Genomic DNA, 19,464 nt, shown 5'->3' on the forward strand with positions numbered 1-19,464 from the left:
TATATGCCTCCAGAGGTCGTTAATATCATCCTCCTCTCCTCTCCTCTCCTCTCCTCTCCTCTCCTCTCCTACGCCCACCCACCCCATAGTAGTTAACCACAACCCTGTATGTGATTTATCTCCACATTATAGAGTACTTTGTACTTCGTATCCATTTGATGTCTATTGAGACATGATGATAATGTACACAAGTTTTGTCTCATAGGCCGTTTTTTGGTTTTTAGAAGACGTATAAAATCTTTCTCTCTACAATAAGACGTGTATGAATCATGGCAAGTATAACCGAAGCCGGCTTTGTGTTGGTGAGAACAATTTTGTTTGGGTGACATCAAATCATAGAATGAGCTTGTAGAAATATAAGAAGGTACATAATAAATCAAATATGGTCTAGTACTTTAAGATGAAGTTGCACACAATGCCCCTTCAATTCTAGGCACATCCTTAACAACAGATCAAGTATATATAGACGTGTAAGTCAAGTCTCATCTCAATGTATGTTGAGCACCAGCAGACATACAGCTACTTCAGGTGAGCTTGACCATATTCCAAATAGAATTGACGTGCAATTCAATAACCTCATACAGGTATGTGGCAGTGTGACTAAAAAGTGCAAAACCATCTCCAAAAGGCTTTATGAAACTACTATACATTAAGAAGCCAATTCCAAAATAATAAAAGCCTTCATGGTGTAGGTACCAATATGCGGCACCTCCATGAGGACTTCATGCTGTAGGTATGTGGCAGTGTGACTAAAAAGTGCAAAACCATCTCCAAAAGGCTTTATGAAATTACTGCACATTAAGAAGCCAATTCCAAAATAATAAAAGCCTTCATGGTGTAAGTACCAATATGCGGCGGCACCTCCATGAGGACTTCATGCTGTAGGTGTAACATGTCTCCCTCTCTCTCTCTCTCTCTCTCTCTCTCTCTCGTGTACATCCATACACAGGTCTACATCAATTTATTTGCCAGCCAAGAAGCTTTCGTTAGCACCAATTCAACTTTACTGTATATCATAGCTGTGTGTCAATCTGGACAGTGAGATCTTTTATACCAATATCATTATAGACACTGTGCACATGTTTGAGCACCTTTTGCTCGTCTGTGCCTGCCTTCACCTACATGCTTAAAATATAAGTAGTCAAATTCCATGGACAAATATGCACTTGAAGAAAACTGAAGGTTGCAATATGAAACCCTGTAGTAGTATTAATAGCTGTTACCCGTATGAGAAGTGTTCCAACAACAAAGCCAGGAACCATCTCCCAAAATCGAGCTTGAGATTCCAGAACATTTTCAAAGGATTTTACCTGGCAAGTTTGCATCAAACAAAAACGGAAATATTTATCTTATATCTATGTAAAATTCCCTTTTTAAGACACTGACCTAGCTTTTACATGCAGCTGATAAAGCTATAATCAAGCACAGACCAACCATATGTAGCAGCGTCACTCTGACAGAAGTACAATCTATAGCATATTTACCTGTCTGAGGCATTTGTGGAGAATTGATGCTGATATGCTTGCCGGAGACATCTGTAACAGCACCCCTGCTGTTGCTTTGAAAAGTGGCATCACCACAAGGAAGACAGCAACAGCAACTAAACCTAAACATAGTGTTTCTGCATTGTTAACCCTGCAGTCATCCATGTAGAAAAGGGAGAGACGTTAAAAAGTGCTAATGCAAAACACAGCTTTTAAGGCTAAATAATTGATACGATCCATTTGGATGGATAAAACAGAGTGACACAAGAATCTGGAAAACACACATTTAACAACAGCTAAAGGGCGATGCTTGAAAAACCCTTACCCTAGTGTCAGCAACCAAGATGCCAGAATCAGTCCAGCACTACAAGATCAGTTAAAGGAATATCAGTGCTCTCTCTCTCTCTCTCGCTCTCTCTCTCTCTCTCTCACACACACACACATGTATCCACATGATCACTATGATGATGAGATAATTAGCTATCTAGGCCTTGCAGTGTGTTACTTCCCATGCCTTCGCACAGGAATTGTTGTGCAAGCTGGATAGCCACCACACCCCCCTTTGTTTGGAGATATAGAGGAGTTTGCTCACAGGGAGACATCCTCCTGTTCAACGACTTCAATGCACACACAGCCTGGTAGCACATGCATATGTATGAATTTCATGGAGACCAAGTCGTGCTTACAGAGATAGACCCTATGGAGTTGGGGCTACAGCAGTCGTCACAGGACACTCAGCACATCCTTACTTATTGCAGGAGTCTCTTGAACAAGAGAGCCATGCATAAGCTGCTAATATACAGTGGGATGTCCCATTGGCCCACCTCAACTGGCCAAACCTGCTTACCCCACAGAGGCGGCTCGAGCACCGGGGATTACATCAGTTGGTCACCAAGTCAGAGAGGAGAGGGCCCCACTCAAAAACCATACAGCTTCTGCCTGTTTACATCCGGGCACCTGATGTGAGGCAAAACACCTTGATAGCCACAGCTTCTAAGCCGGAAAGGTAATCAATTCAATCATAGGCCTTCTCAAAGTCAAGGAGGAGAACCGCTAGATCCTCCTGTTGCATATGAGCCCGGGCTGATACCTCCCCAAGAGATGTCAAACCGGGCCCGAAGAAGTGGCCACAGGGAAGGCAGGTGAGCTGTGAAACATCTCACCTGTGGTACACACAAGACAGACCCGTGGGCAGGCGCACATGCCACGTGGAAGGTCGAGACCTGGACAGCAGTAAAACAAACCAACCAGCATATGGATGCATATATATGTGTGGGTGGCCAAATCGTCATAATCATCTGCTTTCCTCAGTGTTGGGACTTTGCAGAGCGTTTCTTTGTAGCCGAAGTGCTAGCGAGGAGTGTACAGTAGGTCACAAGGCTGCAACTGACGTTTTCACTCAGCCACATCCATTGTACTAGAGATTCACTTGTATTACTTCTTTCATGTACATAATACAGACAGTAGTATAGGACTCTGTCACTCGTGTGTGTGGTGTGTGATTCCGCCGCACTCTTCTATCTCCCTCCGAAAACCCTAGCACATACGCACAAGAGTTCTACGTTGGTATCAGAGCCTACTGAACCTGCAAACATTTTTCTTTTCTAGCACCTTGACTGCTTGGATAGGGTAGAGTCCCTAGGCTCAAGGAGTGGCACAAGTCCGGGTTTAGGAAAAGTCATTAGTATTTGAAGTGTAGGGTAACCGCGCTTATCCCACCCACCCTTTCTCAATATGAAAGACTTTCACCCTTCCCCATCATCATTCTTTATCCACATTTCGGGCGACTTGTTATGGATCCCGCTGCCCGCAAAGCTTGCAAATTCACTTCACAATCTCAAAGCAAACATGGGGACCATGTCTAACCATCTCGATCGGATAGAGTCACCACCCCGAGCGCCTAGTGTTGCGGATTTTGAATCTAACGAGGCTCGTGCTCTTCAGCAAGGGCATGAAAATTCTGAGGATGAAGTGGCGAAACATTCCAGAGGAGCGTATTTCACTCCTTTGGATGCAATTAAAGGTGTACTGGACGAGCTTCTCTCCCGGTCCGACAATCGTCATTCAACACCTGTGCATAGTCGCCATGAGAGATGTCATTCGCATCTCCGACGGTCTCTTTCGCGTAGTCCCTCCCCACCAGAATCTCTAGACAACTCCCACACGTGAGCACTTGGTTTGGTATGCATGACATGCAGATGGGGCCACTTCCACCGTTGGTACAGCATAGATGCCCCTTCCTTTGCTCTCAGCCACACAGAACTGAACAGGGTGATCAAGGAGGACATTGTGAGATTCGATACTCAGAGGACCTGGCATCCACCCCTCCAAACCCTAGGGATGAAGATGACTTTCTACAGAGACCTTCTTCACATGACAGAGGACGGCTTCATCATACACCCGCACTACATGGATAGACATTTCTCATTCGAGGTTCGAGTATCTCTTCCGAGAGGAATTTGGACCACTCTCTAGGATCATCGATTTTCCAGACCAGATGCATAGGGCTCTTTCTTCCAGAGCTTCGTAGACACATGGAATCCCTACTGCGGCCCAGATCAGCTGCACCTGCCTGAGAGCTCTCACTAACTTCGTCCAAACTAGGGCTCCGAGAGCAGATCCACGCATTCCCCCCAATCTCCAAGCTGATGCAGGAGCCCAGTCGAGAGGAGTGACATTAGACATAACCACCGAGCTATGCAAAGCCTGACATCCCCGACATAGTGGCCGCTGTCCAAGCTCACGTCACCTCGGGAGGATCAGAGCCATCATTTTCCACCACCACAAGACTTTCTCCCGCCTTACGAAATCAGGTGCCATGTTGCAGTGCCTTGCGCGAGATATTCTTGGTGGATGCAAGAGCTTGAGGCTCTTTGTTTTTTTACGGATATTTTCTTATAGTTTTACTTTCAGTACCATGATGATGTATTCCATGGATATGATATAACATTTTGGTCTCATAGGACATTTTGGCCTTTTGAAGACATTAATACAACTCTCTCTCTCTCTACCCGCTGTGCTGGCTCGCTCACACTACGCGCTGGTGGCCTCTCCCTGTTCGTATCCACCCGCTCGTGCTGCTCTGCTCACACTGCCCTGTCCACGCTGTGTTGCGCACCCCCTACTGTGTTGCGCCTGGCGCGCTGCTCTGCTGTTGCTCGCACTATGCACCCTGCCTGCTGTGCTGGCCAGCTCGCGCTACGCGCTGGTGGCCTCTCCCTGTTCGTATCCACCCACCTTTGCTACTCTGTCCACACTGTGCACCCTGCCCGCTAGTCCCTTCGCTTCCCTAATCCCACCGACCCTTTGTCACGCCCCCAAGGCAGCAACATAACTCTCTCTCTCTCTCTCTCTCTCTCTCTCTCTCTCTCTCTCTCTCTGTGGGAAGCGCTGCAGAGTGATCTCGAGGAATGGCTCCGAGTCTCCAAGAGAAGCTCGAGGCCCTCGAGACGGCAATGAAGGCAGTAATCAAGGAGAACAAGAAGACATCCGATTCCAACCTCAATGAGGTGGAGAACAAATTACACCGGCTCATCATGGCCCTCGAAGCACGGGTCACGGACCTCGAACAAGAGAACACGGCACTCAAGGAGGAGGTGAGTGCATTGAAAGTGAAACTGGTAGCCGTCAAGAACACCAAGAAGGAAGAAGGGGAGATCAATGACAACACTCTCACGGCCATCAAAGAAGAGATCTCCAAGGAGATCACAAAGGACATGGAGGGAAAACTCAAAGCCAAGCAATCAGGATGGGTCGAAGTGGTGAAGAAGAACATCCGTAAAGAAGTGAGGGAGGAGACTCAAAGTGAAGAACACCAAATCATTCACACCACCATTGAGGAGGAGAAGATGAGGCATGCCCGCCGCCTCAACATTCGAGTCACAGGTATAGCGGAGACACCCAACTCCACTCCCGAGAAAGATGGACAGCTTCTATGCATGAAGCTCGGCTCCAGGGAAGAGGACCCTCTCCCCTTCACCAAAGCATGGAGAGCCGGGAAAGACTCAACACGCAAGCGAGCCCTCATCCTACAGTTTGCAAGAGAGACGGAGAGGGTCACCTTCATGAGAAAGAGGGTGATTCTACGAGCATTACAAGGAGATCCCATCTATTTGGATGACAACCTTACAAGGATGCAGATAGAACACAAGAAAACATGCATGCCGAGAGTCCTACAGGCCCAGAAAGAGGGTAAGAGAGCATTCTATCGCGATGGCCGTGTCATCATCGATGGCAAGGCCACCGATTAGCGCCAGGCGGCTTATGGGACATCGGCTATGAAGGATCCAGATTCACGGATACACACAGCAGTTTGGAACTACAATGGAGCACTTTGGACACATCCTGGGATGATGGAGGAGGTCATGGAGGGACGGGACATCATACTACTAATAGAGACGCACCAGAGCCCAAAGAGGGGGCTACCCAAAGTAGAGGGCTATCATTGGGAGTTTACATACAAAAGAACCACACGGCAGAGCACATCGAGAGGATCTGGAGGTATAGCGGTACTCTTCAAGCAAGAGCTATAGGAGCGCCTACAGGTGGTAGCACATGACCAGGAGGCTAGATACATGTGGATTAGACTGCAGCTCTCAGCAGACAGGGTGTTACACATTGCTCTATGCTACTTCTCTCCTAGAGGATCGAGATATGCCATGATAGCAGAGGAGAGTAGAGGTGAGGAAGAGGACACACGGCCATTGGGAGAGTCACCATATCCAGCCCTTTCAGATGAGATCATTAACTACTCCAACCTAGGGGCAGTCCTCCTTATGGGGGACTTCAATGCACGGACACAAAGCTGACAATTAGACATAGCTCCAGCTCACTGATTTCTTCCAGAGATCTATCCCAGTGCCTACCCTGACACGAGGGGGTTACACTTCAGCGTGCTACGGACCTCCGAGCCAGACGGAGACCGAGAGCACCATGCTACCAGACTCCCAGACTACATCAGAGGGAGATCACAGAGATACGGGCTCGACATCAGCACCATATCCAGGAGCGGCTAGCTCACTTACACTCACACCCGGAGATCATGCTCCGAGGTATTTTTGCCTCGCCATCGCCTATGTATCACATATTACACCCCCATTATGGTAACGGTTGGATCTAGACAGATCTGCATTGCATTCTTGTATACCCTACGCATATAGGTTGCATACTGAGCCTCTAGCAGTAGTGCTCCATCCATCACACCCCCCCACTAGCTCAGTACTTTCATAGTTTATTTCATGTTCATTTTGTCCTTTTTTTTTGGACATGCAGAAGACATTGACAGTTGTACATTGATTGTCTCATAGGTCGAGTTCGGCCTCTAGTAGACGTTAATACAGCTTTCTTTCTCTCTCTCTCTCTCTCTCTCTCTCTCTCTCTCTCTCTCGCACACCCACCCACCATGGATCCCATAGCTAGGCTTGTCCTTGGCAAATCCTAGACCTGCAGCTTCTAGAAATGTGCCAGGGAATCGATTACCTGCTCACCCTGCATCTGGGCAAAGCGCTCCCATTGTTGCTTTAGCTCACGGTAATACTCCATAGGAATCAATCCTTCAACACCGCCTTACGGCACTCATCCCAACAGCTTTAGAAGCGTCAATAACTAAGTTCGTTTCTCATGAGGCATGGAAGAAGTACTCGGCAAAACAGTGGTAGCCAAATCATCATAATGATTTTCTTTTCCTCAATGTTGGACTTTAGAGTGTTTCTCTGTAGGCGAAGTGCTAGCTAGGACGTTTTCACTCAGCCATATCCATTGTACTAGAGATTCAGTTGTATTACTTATTTCTTGTACATAATACAGACAGTAGTTTAGACTCGGGTGTGTTGGGTGTGATTCTGGGCCTTACAGCATGTCTCTCAAAGGTAACCAGTTCATTCCAATACATACCATGGTAATCGGGGGTCTAGTTATGTCATGTTTGTTCATACTTCCCTTACCTACGAATGGAGTCAGCCAGAACATGCAGAAAAATCGAATGATAATTCATGTCCTCTGCTTTTCTGTAAGCTGCACACATACCAGCCAAAGAGAAGGGTTATACATAATAGAAACTGACATGCAAAATGTATAAACATGTTTTCAAGCTTCCCTCATAAAGATAAGCATCAGATGATTATTGACTCTACCAAATTGCATCTTGAATTTAATAGTATTGGTCCAATGCACAATGCAAGCAATTTACACACTCCACTATTCTTGGGAGTCGTCTTTTACCAACTTCGCAAGAGCAAGCTTGGCAGAGGAAGATACTTTACGTGTGTTCTTAGTTCTGGTAAACTAACCACCACCACATCTCCACTTCAACACATGATATTAGATGAGAAATCTCTTTCATTGAAGAACGTACACTACAAGTGCTGATGGAGCATTTGTGTTCAAAAAAGCAAACAATGTCAAGGACCTAAGCACCAAAACTACCGAGGCTTTTGAACTTTGCTAGAAAATGTGTAAGAAGGTGTTATGTTCTTGAGCTCCATGCTTGTCTGGCTGGCCTAATTAAGCTAGGATAGGCAAAAAGTTTTACATCTTCATGGTAGCACCAAAAGCTTTGCTACACAAGATTTGCTCAACAGAAGTGGATGGTTGACCTTGAAATTCATAGCCCTCATTAAGAGCTTATCTGTTTAAGTAAGCTAAATCCTATGTCTATCTATACACGAACAACAGTTTTTCCATTCAGACTCTATTAGTCTTTGTTTACCTTACTAACTCTCTTCGTTTGTTGAACTCCTTAAGGCCTACATGGTCCTATGGAAATCCCAAATCCCATGGATGGCGTACCACATATCTCACACCCTTATTAGAACGGGAGTCTTCTCTCCTTTAGAGTGAAAATATCATCTCTTCATACCTCAGTTGTCAGTGAGGGAGTGCATGAGTAAGTGAGAGTGTGTGTGCGCGCGCGCGCGCGTGTGTGTGTGTGTGTGAGAGGGAGAGAGAGAGAGAGAGAGAGAGAAAGAAAGAAAGAAAGAAAGATTTTATTAACGTCTTCCAAAAGACCGAACTCGGCCTATGAGACAAATCGGAGTACCTGTATGGGGTATCCTCTGTCATCCCAACAAAATGGAAAAGTACTGAATAAAAAAAAAAGCTGAATCTGGGTGTGCAGGGGATGGAGCTCTATTACTAGGAGAATGCAAAGCTATATGCATGGAGTATACAATCATGATATGCAACCTAGCTAGCTCCATCCTGTACCATACTGGGGGTATAAAATGGTATACATCAGTGAAGGGGGTGTCCACAGCTCCCTGAAGAACATGCCTGGGTGTGCTCTGAAGCGAGCTAGTCGCTCCGCACCCTCTCTGTGAAACTGAGCTCTGATCTCTGTCATCTCTCTCTGGTATAGGCGTGGTGTCCGAAAGCCAGGTGTTCTCTGTCTCCTGCGGGCTCTAAGTGTCTCTGCTCTCTGGAGAGTAATTCCCTGCCGTGTAGGGGCTGGGAGGGGTATGGATCTCTGAAAAAATGTAGTAATCTGTGTCTGTCGCCCCCCCTCTGGAGCTGTCTGAGCCTGTAATAATGTCTCTCTGTGGCGCTGTATGTCTAGAATGTATCTCCCCAGTATGCGCTGGTCTGCTGTCTCAAAGATCTGGCGTAGGGAATGTGGCTCTCTGAATAAAATGGGATATCTCTCTCTGATGGCTGTATATGCTCTGCATCTGCATACATAATGCTCCTCACTCTCCACCTCCTCTCTGCACAATCTGCATACCCTCTCCTCTCGGGGGATCCGTGCTGCTCTGCCAGTCTCAATCTCCAATCGGTGTGATGAACCTCTGAGCTGACCAATAGCCACTCGGGAACCGTGTGGTAAAAAGCCCTCCATGTATCTAGGCCTCTCTATAAATCCATCATCAGTGATACTCATGAAGTGATCTCTGTAGTATAGCATCTTCGGTGGAAGAGGCTGTGTAGGTGATATCCATGTCTCTCGTGTATAGAGCTGCCATAGATCCTGTCTCAATACTCTGTTCCTCTCACTATGAGAGAGACAGATATGTGGTGCATCCCTGTGGGAAAGTGGGCATCCTTGCTTCACACCAATGGTGCTAGCAATAGTCTCAGACATACCTCCTGGACATCTGACTCGCCCAAAAACTTGCTCATATAATGCATAGATGCCCCATGTCATATCTGCTGGTATGCCAAGAGACTGCAGGCGCTGAAAGAGCCTCTCTCGTGGTACTGTGTCAAATGCCTTGCGGAAATCCACAAAGCAGCAATAGAGCTTTCTCTTCCTCACTCTGGCCTGATCAATCATACATCTCAAAGTGAATACATGGTCAGTGGTAGAGAAAGCTCTCCTGAAGCCTGCCTGCCCTGATGAGCGTAAACCTGCTCGCTCAGCATATAAGCTAAGCTCCTGCTCCAGCACTGCACCATAGAGTTTGGCCAGCATGTGGCCAACCATAACCGTCCTGTAGTTGCTCGGATCGAGCATATCCCCTGTTTTGTGAATCGGCACAATGGTGTGCATCGTCCACTCCGCAGGCAAACCCTCTGCTAGTGCCCTGTTAAACAGGTGTGCAAGAAAAGGAGCTAAAGAATCTACTGCATATATGAGATGCTCACCCTCCAGGCCCATATGGTCGGCGGCCCGTCCATGCTGTAGGCGGCAGATAGCTTCCTGTACCATCGAGTGGGTAAAGAAGCTAGCTGTGGTAGGTCGAGGCTCCTGTGGCTGAGGTATAGGTGGCTGCTGTGGGGCATGGTATAGACCCTCTGCATATGTGTGCCATGTCTGTGGGTCTGCAATAGGTGTCGGGGTCCGGGGCTCTCTGAAGTGCCGCCATGAGACAGGGCTATCTCTACTCATGAAGAAATGAAAGATCTCTAGCTCCTGTATCTCTGCGAAGGCCCGCCTTTTGCGGCGAGTAAGTCTCCTCATCTCTCTCCTCGACTCCTGCTCTGTGATGGCTCCCAAGGCTCTCTGTATGCGGAGTCATGAGTATAGGGCTCTGCACTCGTCATCATACCATCTGTTCTGGGGCATAGTCCCAGGTCTCGCAGGCTCTCCTGAGTGTACACGATGTGGGAAGCTCTGTAATGCAGCCGTGTGTAAGAGTGATGCGAGCTGGGCTGTAATGATATCCATAGATGCCAGGGGATCCATGAGTAGGAGCCCATCCTCTACTCTGCCAGTGTATATGTCTGCCATGTCATGTGTGAAGTAGATGGTAGTGTGTGGCGTCGGTATGTGGGGGGCTGGTGATACTGGTGATCCGGCTAGTGAAAATGCCAAGTATGTATGATCTGCCCCAATAGGACGAGGTGGAATGGAGAATGAGGTGACAAGCTGTGATGCCTCCAAAGGCCCCATAATGTAGTCTACCACCGTGCCTCCGGTCCGTGTATGACCCCCATGTGGGAAGCATGTCAGCCCTCCTGATCCCGGCCACTGTAGCATCCCGTTATAAATAACGAGACGATGCCTGGCTCCCAACTCTAGTAAGTGGTCCCCATAATGTCCTCTGTCTGGTCCAGTGTCCTCTGATGCCCGACTAGCCCCTATCTCCTCTGGATCCACAGGGTGGAGGATCTCCATGTCATCATAGTCATACACCTCACACTGTCTGCTCTGTGTGTGGGCATTGAAGTCGCCCGTAAGAAATACTTCCCCTAGTGTAGAATAATGCATAATCTCCTCTGACAGACAAGTGTATGGCGAGGCTCCTATCTCCTCCTCCTGTGGCATGTCCTCTGTAATGACATAGGAGGATCCTGATGGAGAAAAGTAACATAGAGCTATGTATATAACCCTATCCTGTGAGAGCTGTAAGCTGATCCACATGTATCTGGCCTCTGGATCCTGTGCTACCACTCTCAGTCTCCCCTGTAGCTCCCGTCTGAATAGGACTGCTACTCCCCCCGACCCTCTCAAGGTACCCTGGCGTGTGGTCCTCCTGTATGCTGACTCCCACTGGAATCCCTCTACTCGAGGTAGCCCTCTCTCTGGGCTCTGATGTGTCTCTGTCAGAAGTATGATGTCTCTCCCCACCATAACATGCTCCAGTTGTCCAGGCTGCACCCATAGTGAACCATTACAGTTCCATACTGCTATGTGTATCTCTGTCAGTGGCCTGGTCTGTGTCCCATAGGCCCCAAACCGCTAATCCATGGGCCGGCCATCAATGATGACCCGACCATCTCGATAGAAGGCCTTCTTGCCTTCTCTCCTCGCGTGTAAGACTCGTGGCATGCAAGTTCTCCTATGCTCAAGCTGCATCCTCGTGAGATCATCATCCAAGAAAATAGGAGCTCCCTCTAAACCCCGTAGTATGACCCTCTTCCTCATGAATGTGGCCCTCTCCGTCTCTCCTGCAAACTGTAGGATGAGGGCTCGCTTGCGTGTTGAGTCTTTCCCAGCTCTCCATGCTTTGGTGAAGGGGAGAGGGTGCTCTTCCTTGTAGCCGAGCTTCATGCATAGAAGCTGTCCATCTTTCTCGGGAGTGGAGTCGGGTGTCTCGGCTATACCTGTGACTCCAATGTTGAGGCGGCGGGCATGCCTCATCTTCTCCTCCTCAATGGTGGTGTGAATGATTTGGTTTTCTTCCCTTTGAGTTTCCTCCCTCACTTCTTTACGGATGTTCTTCTTCACCACCTCGACCCATCCTGACTGCTTGGCTTCGAGCTTTCCCTCCATGTCCTTTGTGATCTCCTTGGAGATCTCTTCTTTGATGGCCGTGAGAGTGTTGTCATTGATCTCCCCTTCTTCCTTCTCAGCATTCTTGATGGCTACCATTTCCATCTATGAACGTCTACAAAAGACCCGAAGGGCCTATGAGACCATGAATAGTTGGGTATACAGTGCCATGGAAAAAGTTAAAATACTAATTGAAAACTTAACACTGAAACGTGACTCTATAAGACTCCTGATGGTAAATGTGGCTATGGTGAGGGCATGTCATGTCGTCGGATAATCTCATGGATCTATCTATGTTACTTCAACTATTATGTCATGTGCATCCGTTTATCCCGATGCTCAGGACATGAGTATCTTTCCTAGCAAGTGTATGGGCCGATTTAGAGGCAGATTTGGACCTGACTTTGAGGCCCTCCAGGTGCCTAGAACATGTGCCCGTGGATGGGACACCTTTTGGTCACAGTTTGGAGACCAAATATGACTTCTTCATCATTATTATGTAGATCAAAAAAGCAAAACTGACCTGAACACGACTTTCCATCCTATCCCTATATAAAGGAGGTCAAAGAGCATGGAAAGGCGGAAATCAAATAGATCTCCCGTGCATTTCACAAGTGTTTGAAGAACCCTCGCATAGAGACAGCCCGAGGCAGCTCTAGGCAAGAAGGCAAGCATCTCAAGAGCACGACCAAGTTGTGGAATCAGCAAACTTTTGTATGCACGTTGATTAGCATGCATGAATCGGATCTAAGTCAAGTTCCAAGATCATTGTACATATTTATGTCTGGAATATACAGTAGATTACGTCTGCCTTGTCATTTGTATGTTTGCTAATATCTTTAGCTTAGCATTAATCATAGACAAGCTTCCGCAACGCATGTCACATTGGTATTAGAGCATTAATGTCTTTTGCTTAGCATTAATCACAGACAAGCTTCCGCAACACATGTCACATTGGTATCAAAGCTTAGGTCGCCCTAGGACAGTCCTTAGCTTGCATTTTCTAGAAGCTGAATTAGGGTTTCTGAAATTAGGGTTTGCAGGCCAAAATTAACGTTTTTGTATTTTGTATGAGTTAAGCCCTAGCAACAGTGTTTTCAGCCATAGATTCAATGTGGAAAGTGGAAAAACCAAATTAGGGTTTCCATTTTTAGGGTTTTGCCCCATTTCTTCATGCAAAAGTCTTAGCCTAGGTCTAACCTAGGTAGGAGAAGAGGACCGTCGATGACGCGAGAAAGAAACACGTCAAGTAAAGCTTCACGAAGAGGCACGTCAAGCCCATCTTGTAGCTTCTGTACAAGCAAAGTTGGGCACAGATCGGGGAAACATGGGCACACTTCATGGTAGCATCAACAAAGGCCAAGGGGGAATCACCTAGGGTCGTGCCAGACCCAGAGCGTTGACCCAAGAAAGGAAGAGCTTTCAAGATAGGATTTCTCAAGAGAACTAAACACAGAAAGAGGTGTTTTCAAGGAGGTGTTATGTGCGGAAGTACACTTGAGAGAGAGCAACAGTGAACAATGTCAATAATGTATTAGAGTAGCCAAGAGGTACAACAGCTTGGTACTTGCAATAGATGATGGATGATTTTAACAAATAAGTAATGGGTTGCCTTTATATAGGCTTAGAGCATGACTTCCTAGATGAACACAACCACCAAGAAAGGTGACTCATCCAACTACTAAGCAAGCCCTTGTTCCCACCCCACATATAAGATGCACATTTCTAACACCCCCTCTGCAACTCATAGTGTGCATAATTGCTTAAAGAAACCAAGTTGATAAAGATGCTACTATGGACACCCTAGCATTCCAAGTTACTGGATACACCGCGGAGAATGCGCCTGCCAACATGTTTTCTCATAGCAAAATGCTATCTTGAGCACCAAAGGAAAATACTAACTCCTAGTTCCCACACAAGTGTGCAGTGAACCCCAAGGATGAATGATGAATTGTAGACTCATCCACGTCCATACTCGCTCGACAATGAATTGTGAACACATCAGGTCCAATAGTCCATGTGAAAAAACCTCAAACAATGAATTTTAGAATTCATCAAGTCCATAGCTGCTACACAAAATTAATTGTTCCAGCCAGATGTGTGCTCTGCAACTCCAACTCATGGGTCACCATGCACCAATCAGGAGCTTTTGACAGCCCGCCTCTACCTCCCACATGCCTCTCTCTGGCTGAAAGCACATGGGGGGAGTATAATCTTATTGCTGTAGGAATGCCAACACCTCCCTATCATCCTTGGCTCTGCAAACCCCAAGAGAATCAGGAGTGTCGCTGCTACTCGAAGATGGGGACCTCAATCTATTTTACCTATCGTTCGTGCTCAGCACAGAACACATCCATGCTCTTAGCAATGACCAATTGAGACACTGCCCCCTCTTCACCATTGCCAAGAAAATATGTAAGTAGTACTGCCATCCGTGTGTAGACGCTTGCTATGTGAACGCTCCACTGAGGTCCACTCTACAAAGCCAACTCTGACGTGCCACGCTAGTAACATGGCGTGAAACACTTCTTCAAGATCCGTCACCACCAATATCAAAACATCATCCAGCAAATCCATAGTAGAAGATACAACATGAAGCAACAGCACAAGCATCGATCTCATCACCTGTCACCAACCTGGACATTTTCCAGTATGAAAGGGGTCTAATGGACTCCAAGATGTCTAAATATTTGGAAAGTACAAGCTTTGGGAATGGGGAATTATCCTGGAATACAAAGGACCACACTCCTAAAATTTAGGAGAGTTGCTATTTTTGGCCCGAATCCGATGGAAATTCTATTCGCGTCATTACATCTCGAATTGAGCAGATAGCAAGAGTTGGCAAAGTGCCTTTGACAGAATGTCTACCAGTTGGGATATTTTTTGAGATAAAGTTTATGGAAGGACCCATCTCTTAGATTGGGACATGTGGCAAGAAAGTGGACCAAAGTGAGACAAGTGGCCTGACACTTGTTAGAAAGTGGATCAAAGTGAGACAAGTGGCCTCACACTTGTCACTTCAGCTATTGTGTGGCTCTCTCTCCACTTGTCATTGTAGCCTTCTCTTTCCATTTTCACTCATGGGAGCCCCAAATCTATAAATTGGAGCCCTCTCTCTCTTGAAGGCTCTCTTGCTGCACACTAGCCTCTACCACCGTTACAGGCTGCCCTAATGACGGCTACTCTCTGTCTCTCTCTCTTGAAGGCTGCCCATGAAGAATACCAGCTGTTGGGGACTGTTTTGGAGGCTTCCATCACGAAGAAATACTAAAGCTCTATTGCATGAAGACCCGTGGTTTTTGGGGAAGAATCAATACCCACACGGAGGTATATGGATTATATTATTGGCTTGGTATTTCTACAACCTATGTTCCGGCTTGGTTGCCTCGTGTTGGGTTGTGTTATGGCATTTGTATATGGATAATCCGGCATCTCCCGTGGGGAGAGTAAGGCCCTCAAAGCTTGTACATGATATTATTCTCCTTGAGTAATAAAATACTCCAAGGGGGGGGTCGGCCCATTCCGGCCTCTATGCGGTGTCACATGTGCAAGCTCCATTTTCAGCATTTGTGGATGTTTTGTCCAGCTTTTATTTTCATGCAAAGTGATGATGGATATGTGTTAAGGCTGTGGCCATGTTTAAATGTTTTAATATGCATTGGTGGTATCAACAAGTGTGTCAGAGGTCCTATTCCCCTAGGCACCGCCGCGAGTTACATCACCTTTCACTTCAAGACTCCAAAAGATCTTGGCCGGTCACGGGGACAAACCCCAAGAGAGAGCCAAATCCCTTTTTACTATAACCTGGTGTGAAACGGTCACTTAGCAGCAGCGAAAACGCAAGCGAAAAGCAAAAGGACACAGGAAAGTGCAGCTGCCTTGCTCTGCCTTCGCCGATTCTCCTCCTCTAAAAAAAACGCTGCTGCTCTGCACTTGTTGCCATGATGACTTCACGAGTGTCTTGCTGCCTACCTCCTCTACTCGTTGTTGCTACCCGCCGCCTCTACTTCCTGGCTGCCTCAGCCTGCTTCTTGCTGCTGTGTGCTCCACCTTGCAGCCCTGCTTTTGCTCTCAACCGCCTTCAGATGTTGCAAGCCTTGCTCTGCACTTGTTGCCATGACGACTTCACCACAATCTTGCTGCCTACCACTTCTACTTGTTGGTACCCGCCGCCTCTACTTCCTGGCTGTCTCAGCCCACTTCTTGCTGCTGTGTGCTCCACCTTGCAGCCCTGCTTTTGCTCTCAACGCCTTCAGTTGTTGCAAGCCTTGCTCTGCCCTGCTTGTGTTGCCTTTGCTTTGCCTTAACGCCTGCTGCACACAGCTTTGCCTTGCCACCACCACTGCACAAAGACCTAAAGAAAGAAAACACAGCCACAACCTTCTCTTAAAGAAAGACACTGCACACAGATTCTTCAAAGGCTTGATATGGGAGGGTTCATGTGCCACACTGACCAAAAGGGCCTCCGTCCACAAATATGCACACATGCAGTCTTGTCTGCTCTACTCTCGCATCACCAAAGACTACACGTGAAGCCCCCCATGTTCTGAGAACATGTTACGAGTTACACGCGGAAGTACACTTGAGAGAGAGAGCGAGAGAGAGAGAGAGAGAGAGAGAGAGAGAGACACCACACACACACACACACACACGAGTGAACAATGTCAACAAGGTACAACGGCTTGGTCTATCAGCTAAGTCACCCAGAACACCCACAACAGCCTTGCTCACTGCACCCTCCCTGTCAAAACAACCACATACAGTCAGAAAGTTTTGATTTTATGGCTGGCTGCTCACCCACCTCGCAAACAACATTTCAAACCTTTCATTATGGACAGAGAACCCTACTCCCACAAGAACAATATGTCAGAATACGCAACGGAGATGATGACCAGATCTGGGAACACGAGCAAAACACAATGCAGAAAATAACAGCACAAGAGATAGAGAGGTAGAGGCGTGTAACTCTGCTCTATATACACAAAAGAATCCCCGAAATGATACAAGTAACCAAAATCAGAACCGGAACTCCAGATCGAGCAGGTGGATCTCTTCAACTCCCATTTGGAGGAGGACGAGTTTTCGAGAAGGTAGATGTCTCCAAATCCTATTTGGATAACGATCTGGTCGACCCGAGAATCCAGAAAATCTCTTTGAATCCTGTGAGGAGGAGGATAAGACTACGTAAGATCCAAAGGATCCATATAATGGGCAAGAGAACTGGAAGACCAAGTCACGATCGAGCCAAAAGGATATGAAGTGGAGATTTGGACCTGATTTTGAGGCCCTACACGCGCCCAAAAGTTCCCGGAACGTGCACCCATGGATGGGACTCCTTTTAGGCACAGTTTGGAGGCCAAAGATTACTTTTTCAACATTATTATGTAGGTCAAAAAGACAAAACCGACCTGAACACGACTTTCCATCCTACCCCTATATAAAGGAGGTAAAAGGGCATGGAAAGACAAAAATCAAATAGATCTCTCAAGCATCTCACAAGCGTTGGTAGAAACCCCTGCATACACGCAACCCGAGGCAGCTCTAGTCTTCAATTGGACCGAAACGGAATTGGAGCAAAGGTGTATGGAGTACCCCAATGGTCCAAGCTTAGCAAGAGGGGATGTCATGTGCATACATTAATCCTAATGCTCACAGACATGAGTATCTTTCCTAGCAAGTATAAGGGCAGGCAAGAACACAAGCGTCTCGAGAGCACGACCAGGATGTGGAATCACCAAGCACATAGATTAGCATGCATGAGTCGGATCTTAGGTCAAGGTCCAAGATCATTGTACATATTCATGTTTGGAATATACAATAGATTAGGTCTACCTTGTCTTCTATGTGTTTGCTAAACACAAGATTAGCCTTAATGTCTTTTGCTTAGCATTAATCATAGACAAGCTTACGAAACACATGTCACATATTACTAGACTGAAGCTTAGTTACACCATATACATGCAGCTCTAGCTGCAATCGTACTTTCAGCATACATTACTTTTACAGTTGATGCACTACACATGTATTACAAATCCATGTGAGTGATGTGACTATTTGAATAGTGACTCCAAAAATCATTTGTTGTTTATGGTCATGTCATTCCTTTTAGAATGTGAAAGCACCATGTTCATCGATTAAAACATTTTTTCCAAGATCAGTTTTTTGTATTGTGATAAGCAGCCTAAAGCTTACTTCATCTTGCAAACGCCGTTAGCACTTGAATTCAAATGCCACGACAGCTGCACAACACTATTATTTACAAGCTCAGTGAAAGAGTGCACAGAGGGGAAGCATACAAGCACTAGAGTGTGCTGAGAGAGAGTGCCAGAGAGAGAGAGAGAGAGAGAGAGAGAGAGAGAGAGAGAGAGAAATATGAAGCAACTATGATGAATATACTGCAATGAAATAGTCCCGAGCAAGAGACATAAAAGGTCTCATCAATGAGGGATACAAATCAAGACTACAAAATGAAAAGTGAGGAGGCAAGCCCGCCTATAAATAGGGCATGAGTGGGCTGGCCGACTGGAGAAAAAAGACATGGCCAACTGGGGACATGAAGCTAGCCGACTGGACATCAATCACCCGACCTGGGAAAAATGCCAGAAAAATATGGAAACAAGGGGTGGCCAGCCCACAACCAAGGGCCATAAAAAAGGACCAAAAGGGAACTCCAAAAATGAGCAAAAACTGGGGATGAATGTGCTAACACCCCCTCTCAGCACCAAATGCTAAACAAACTCCGAGAAGCCGAAGATGAGGAGCCAAGGAAGCCTGAGAAACCGGCTTGGTGAACAAATCTGTTGCATTCTCTGCTGAAGGACAATACTCCAAACGCAAATCTCCAGCAAGAACTCATTCACGAACATAGTGATACTGAATCTCAATGTGTTTCGTAGGGTCCTTGGCAATGGCGATGCAACTCTGATTGTCACACCAAAGAAGAGTGGATCCGATAGGAAGAAAGCCCAAGTTCTCCCAAAAATCTCCACAACCAAATCGCCTCACACGCAGCATAACAAATTGCACGATACTCCGCCTCTGTAGAGGAAAGTGCCACAGTAGGGTGCTTTTTACTGCTCCATGAAATGGCTCCTGAGTCGTCCTAACCCAAGTAAAAAAACACAACCAATGGTCGAGCGCCGAGTATCTAGATCTCCAGCCCAATCTGAATCAGACCATCCAAGAAGAGTGCACCCTTTGCCATAGAAGATGCCAAAGTCCAAAGTACCACGCAAGTACCGAAGAACCTTGAGAGCACACCACCAATGCTGCTAATGGGGTTTAGATGTGTGAGAACTCAATAAGCTGATTGCGACGGGAGTAGGTCAACCA

At 46.7% G+C, this 19,464-nt stretch overlaps 1 protein-coding gene across 1 annotated transcript in view; it reads right to left on the reverse strand.

The window, feature by feature from the left end:
- Positions 1 to 374: 374 nt before the first annotated feature.
- The window catches only part of LOC147635497 (Cation efflux family protein), a 65,695-nt gene continuing 46,605 nt past the window's right edge, over positions 375 to 19,464 (reverse strand). The window contains exons 6-10 of the mRNA XM_086802796.1: positions 7,427 to 7,496; positions 1,810 to 1,848; positions 1,485 to 1,635; positions 1,224 to 1,310; positions 375 to 1,118 (exon numbers count right to left, since the gene is read on the reverse strand). Coding sequence (XP_086658922.1) covers positions 1,014 to 1,118; positions 1,224 to 1,310; positions 1,485 to 1,635; positions 1,810 to 1,848; positions 7,427 to 7,496 — 452 coding nt within the window. The 3' untranslated portion in view covers positions 375 to 1,013. The remainder of the gene's footprint in view (positions 1,119 to 1,223; positions 1,311 to 1,484; positions 1,636 to 1,809; positions 1,849 to 7,426; positions 7,497 to 19,464) is intronic.

The sequence above is a fragment of the Cibotium barometz genome, chromosome 9, assembly GCF_041138505.1.
Source record: "Cibotium barometz isolate CiBa-2024 chromosome 9, ASM4113850v1, whole genome shotgun sequence".
NCBI classification, from domain to species: Eukaryota; Viridiplantae; Streptophyta; class Polypodiopsida; order Cyatheales; family Cibotiaceae; genus Cibotium; species Cibotium barometz.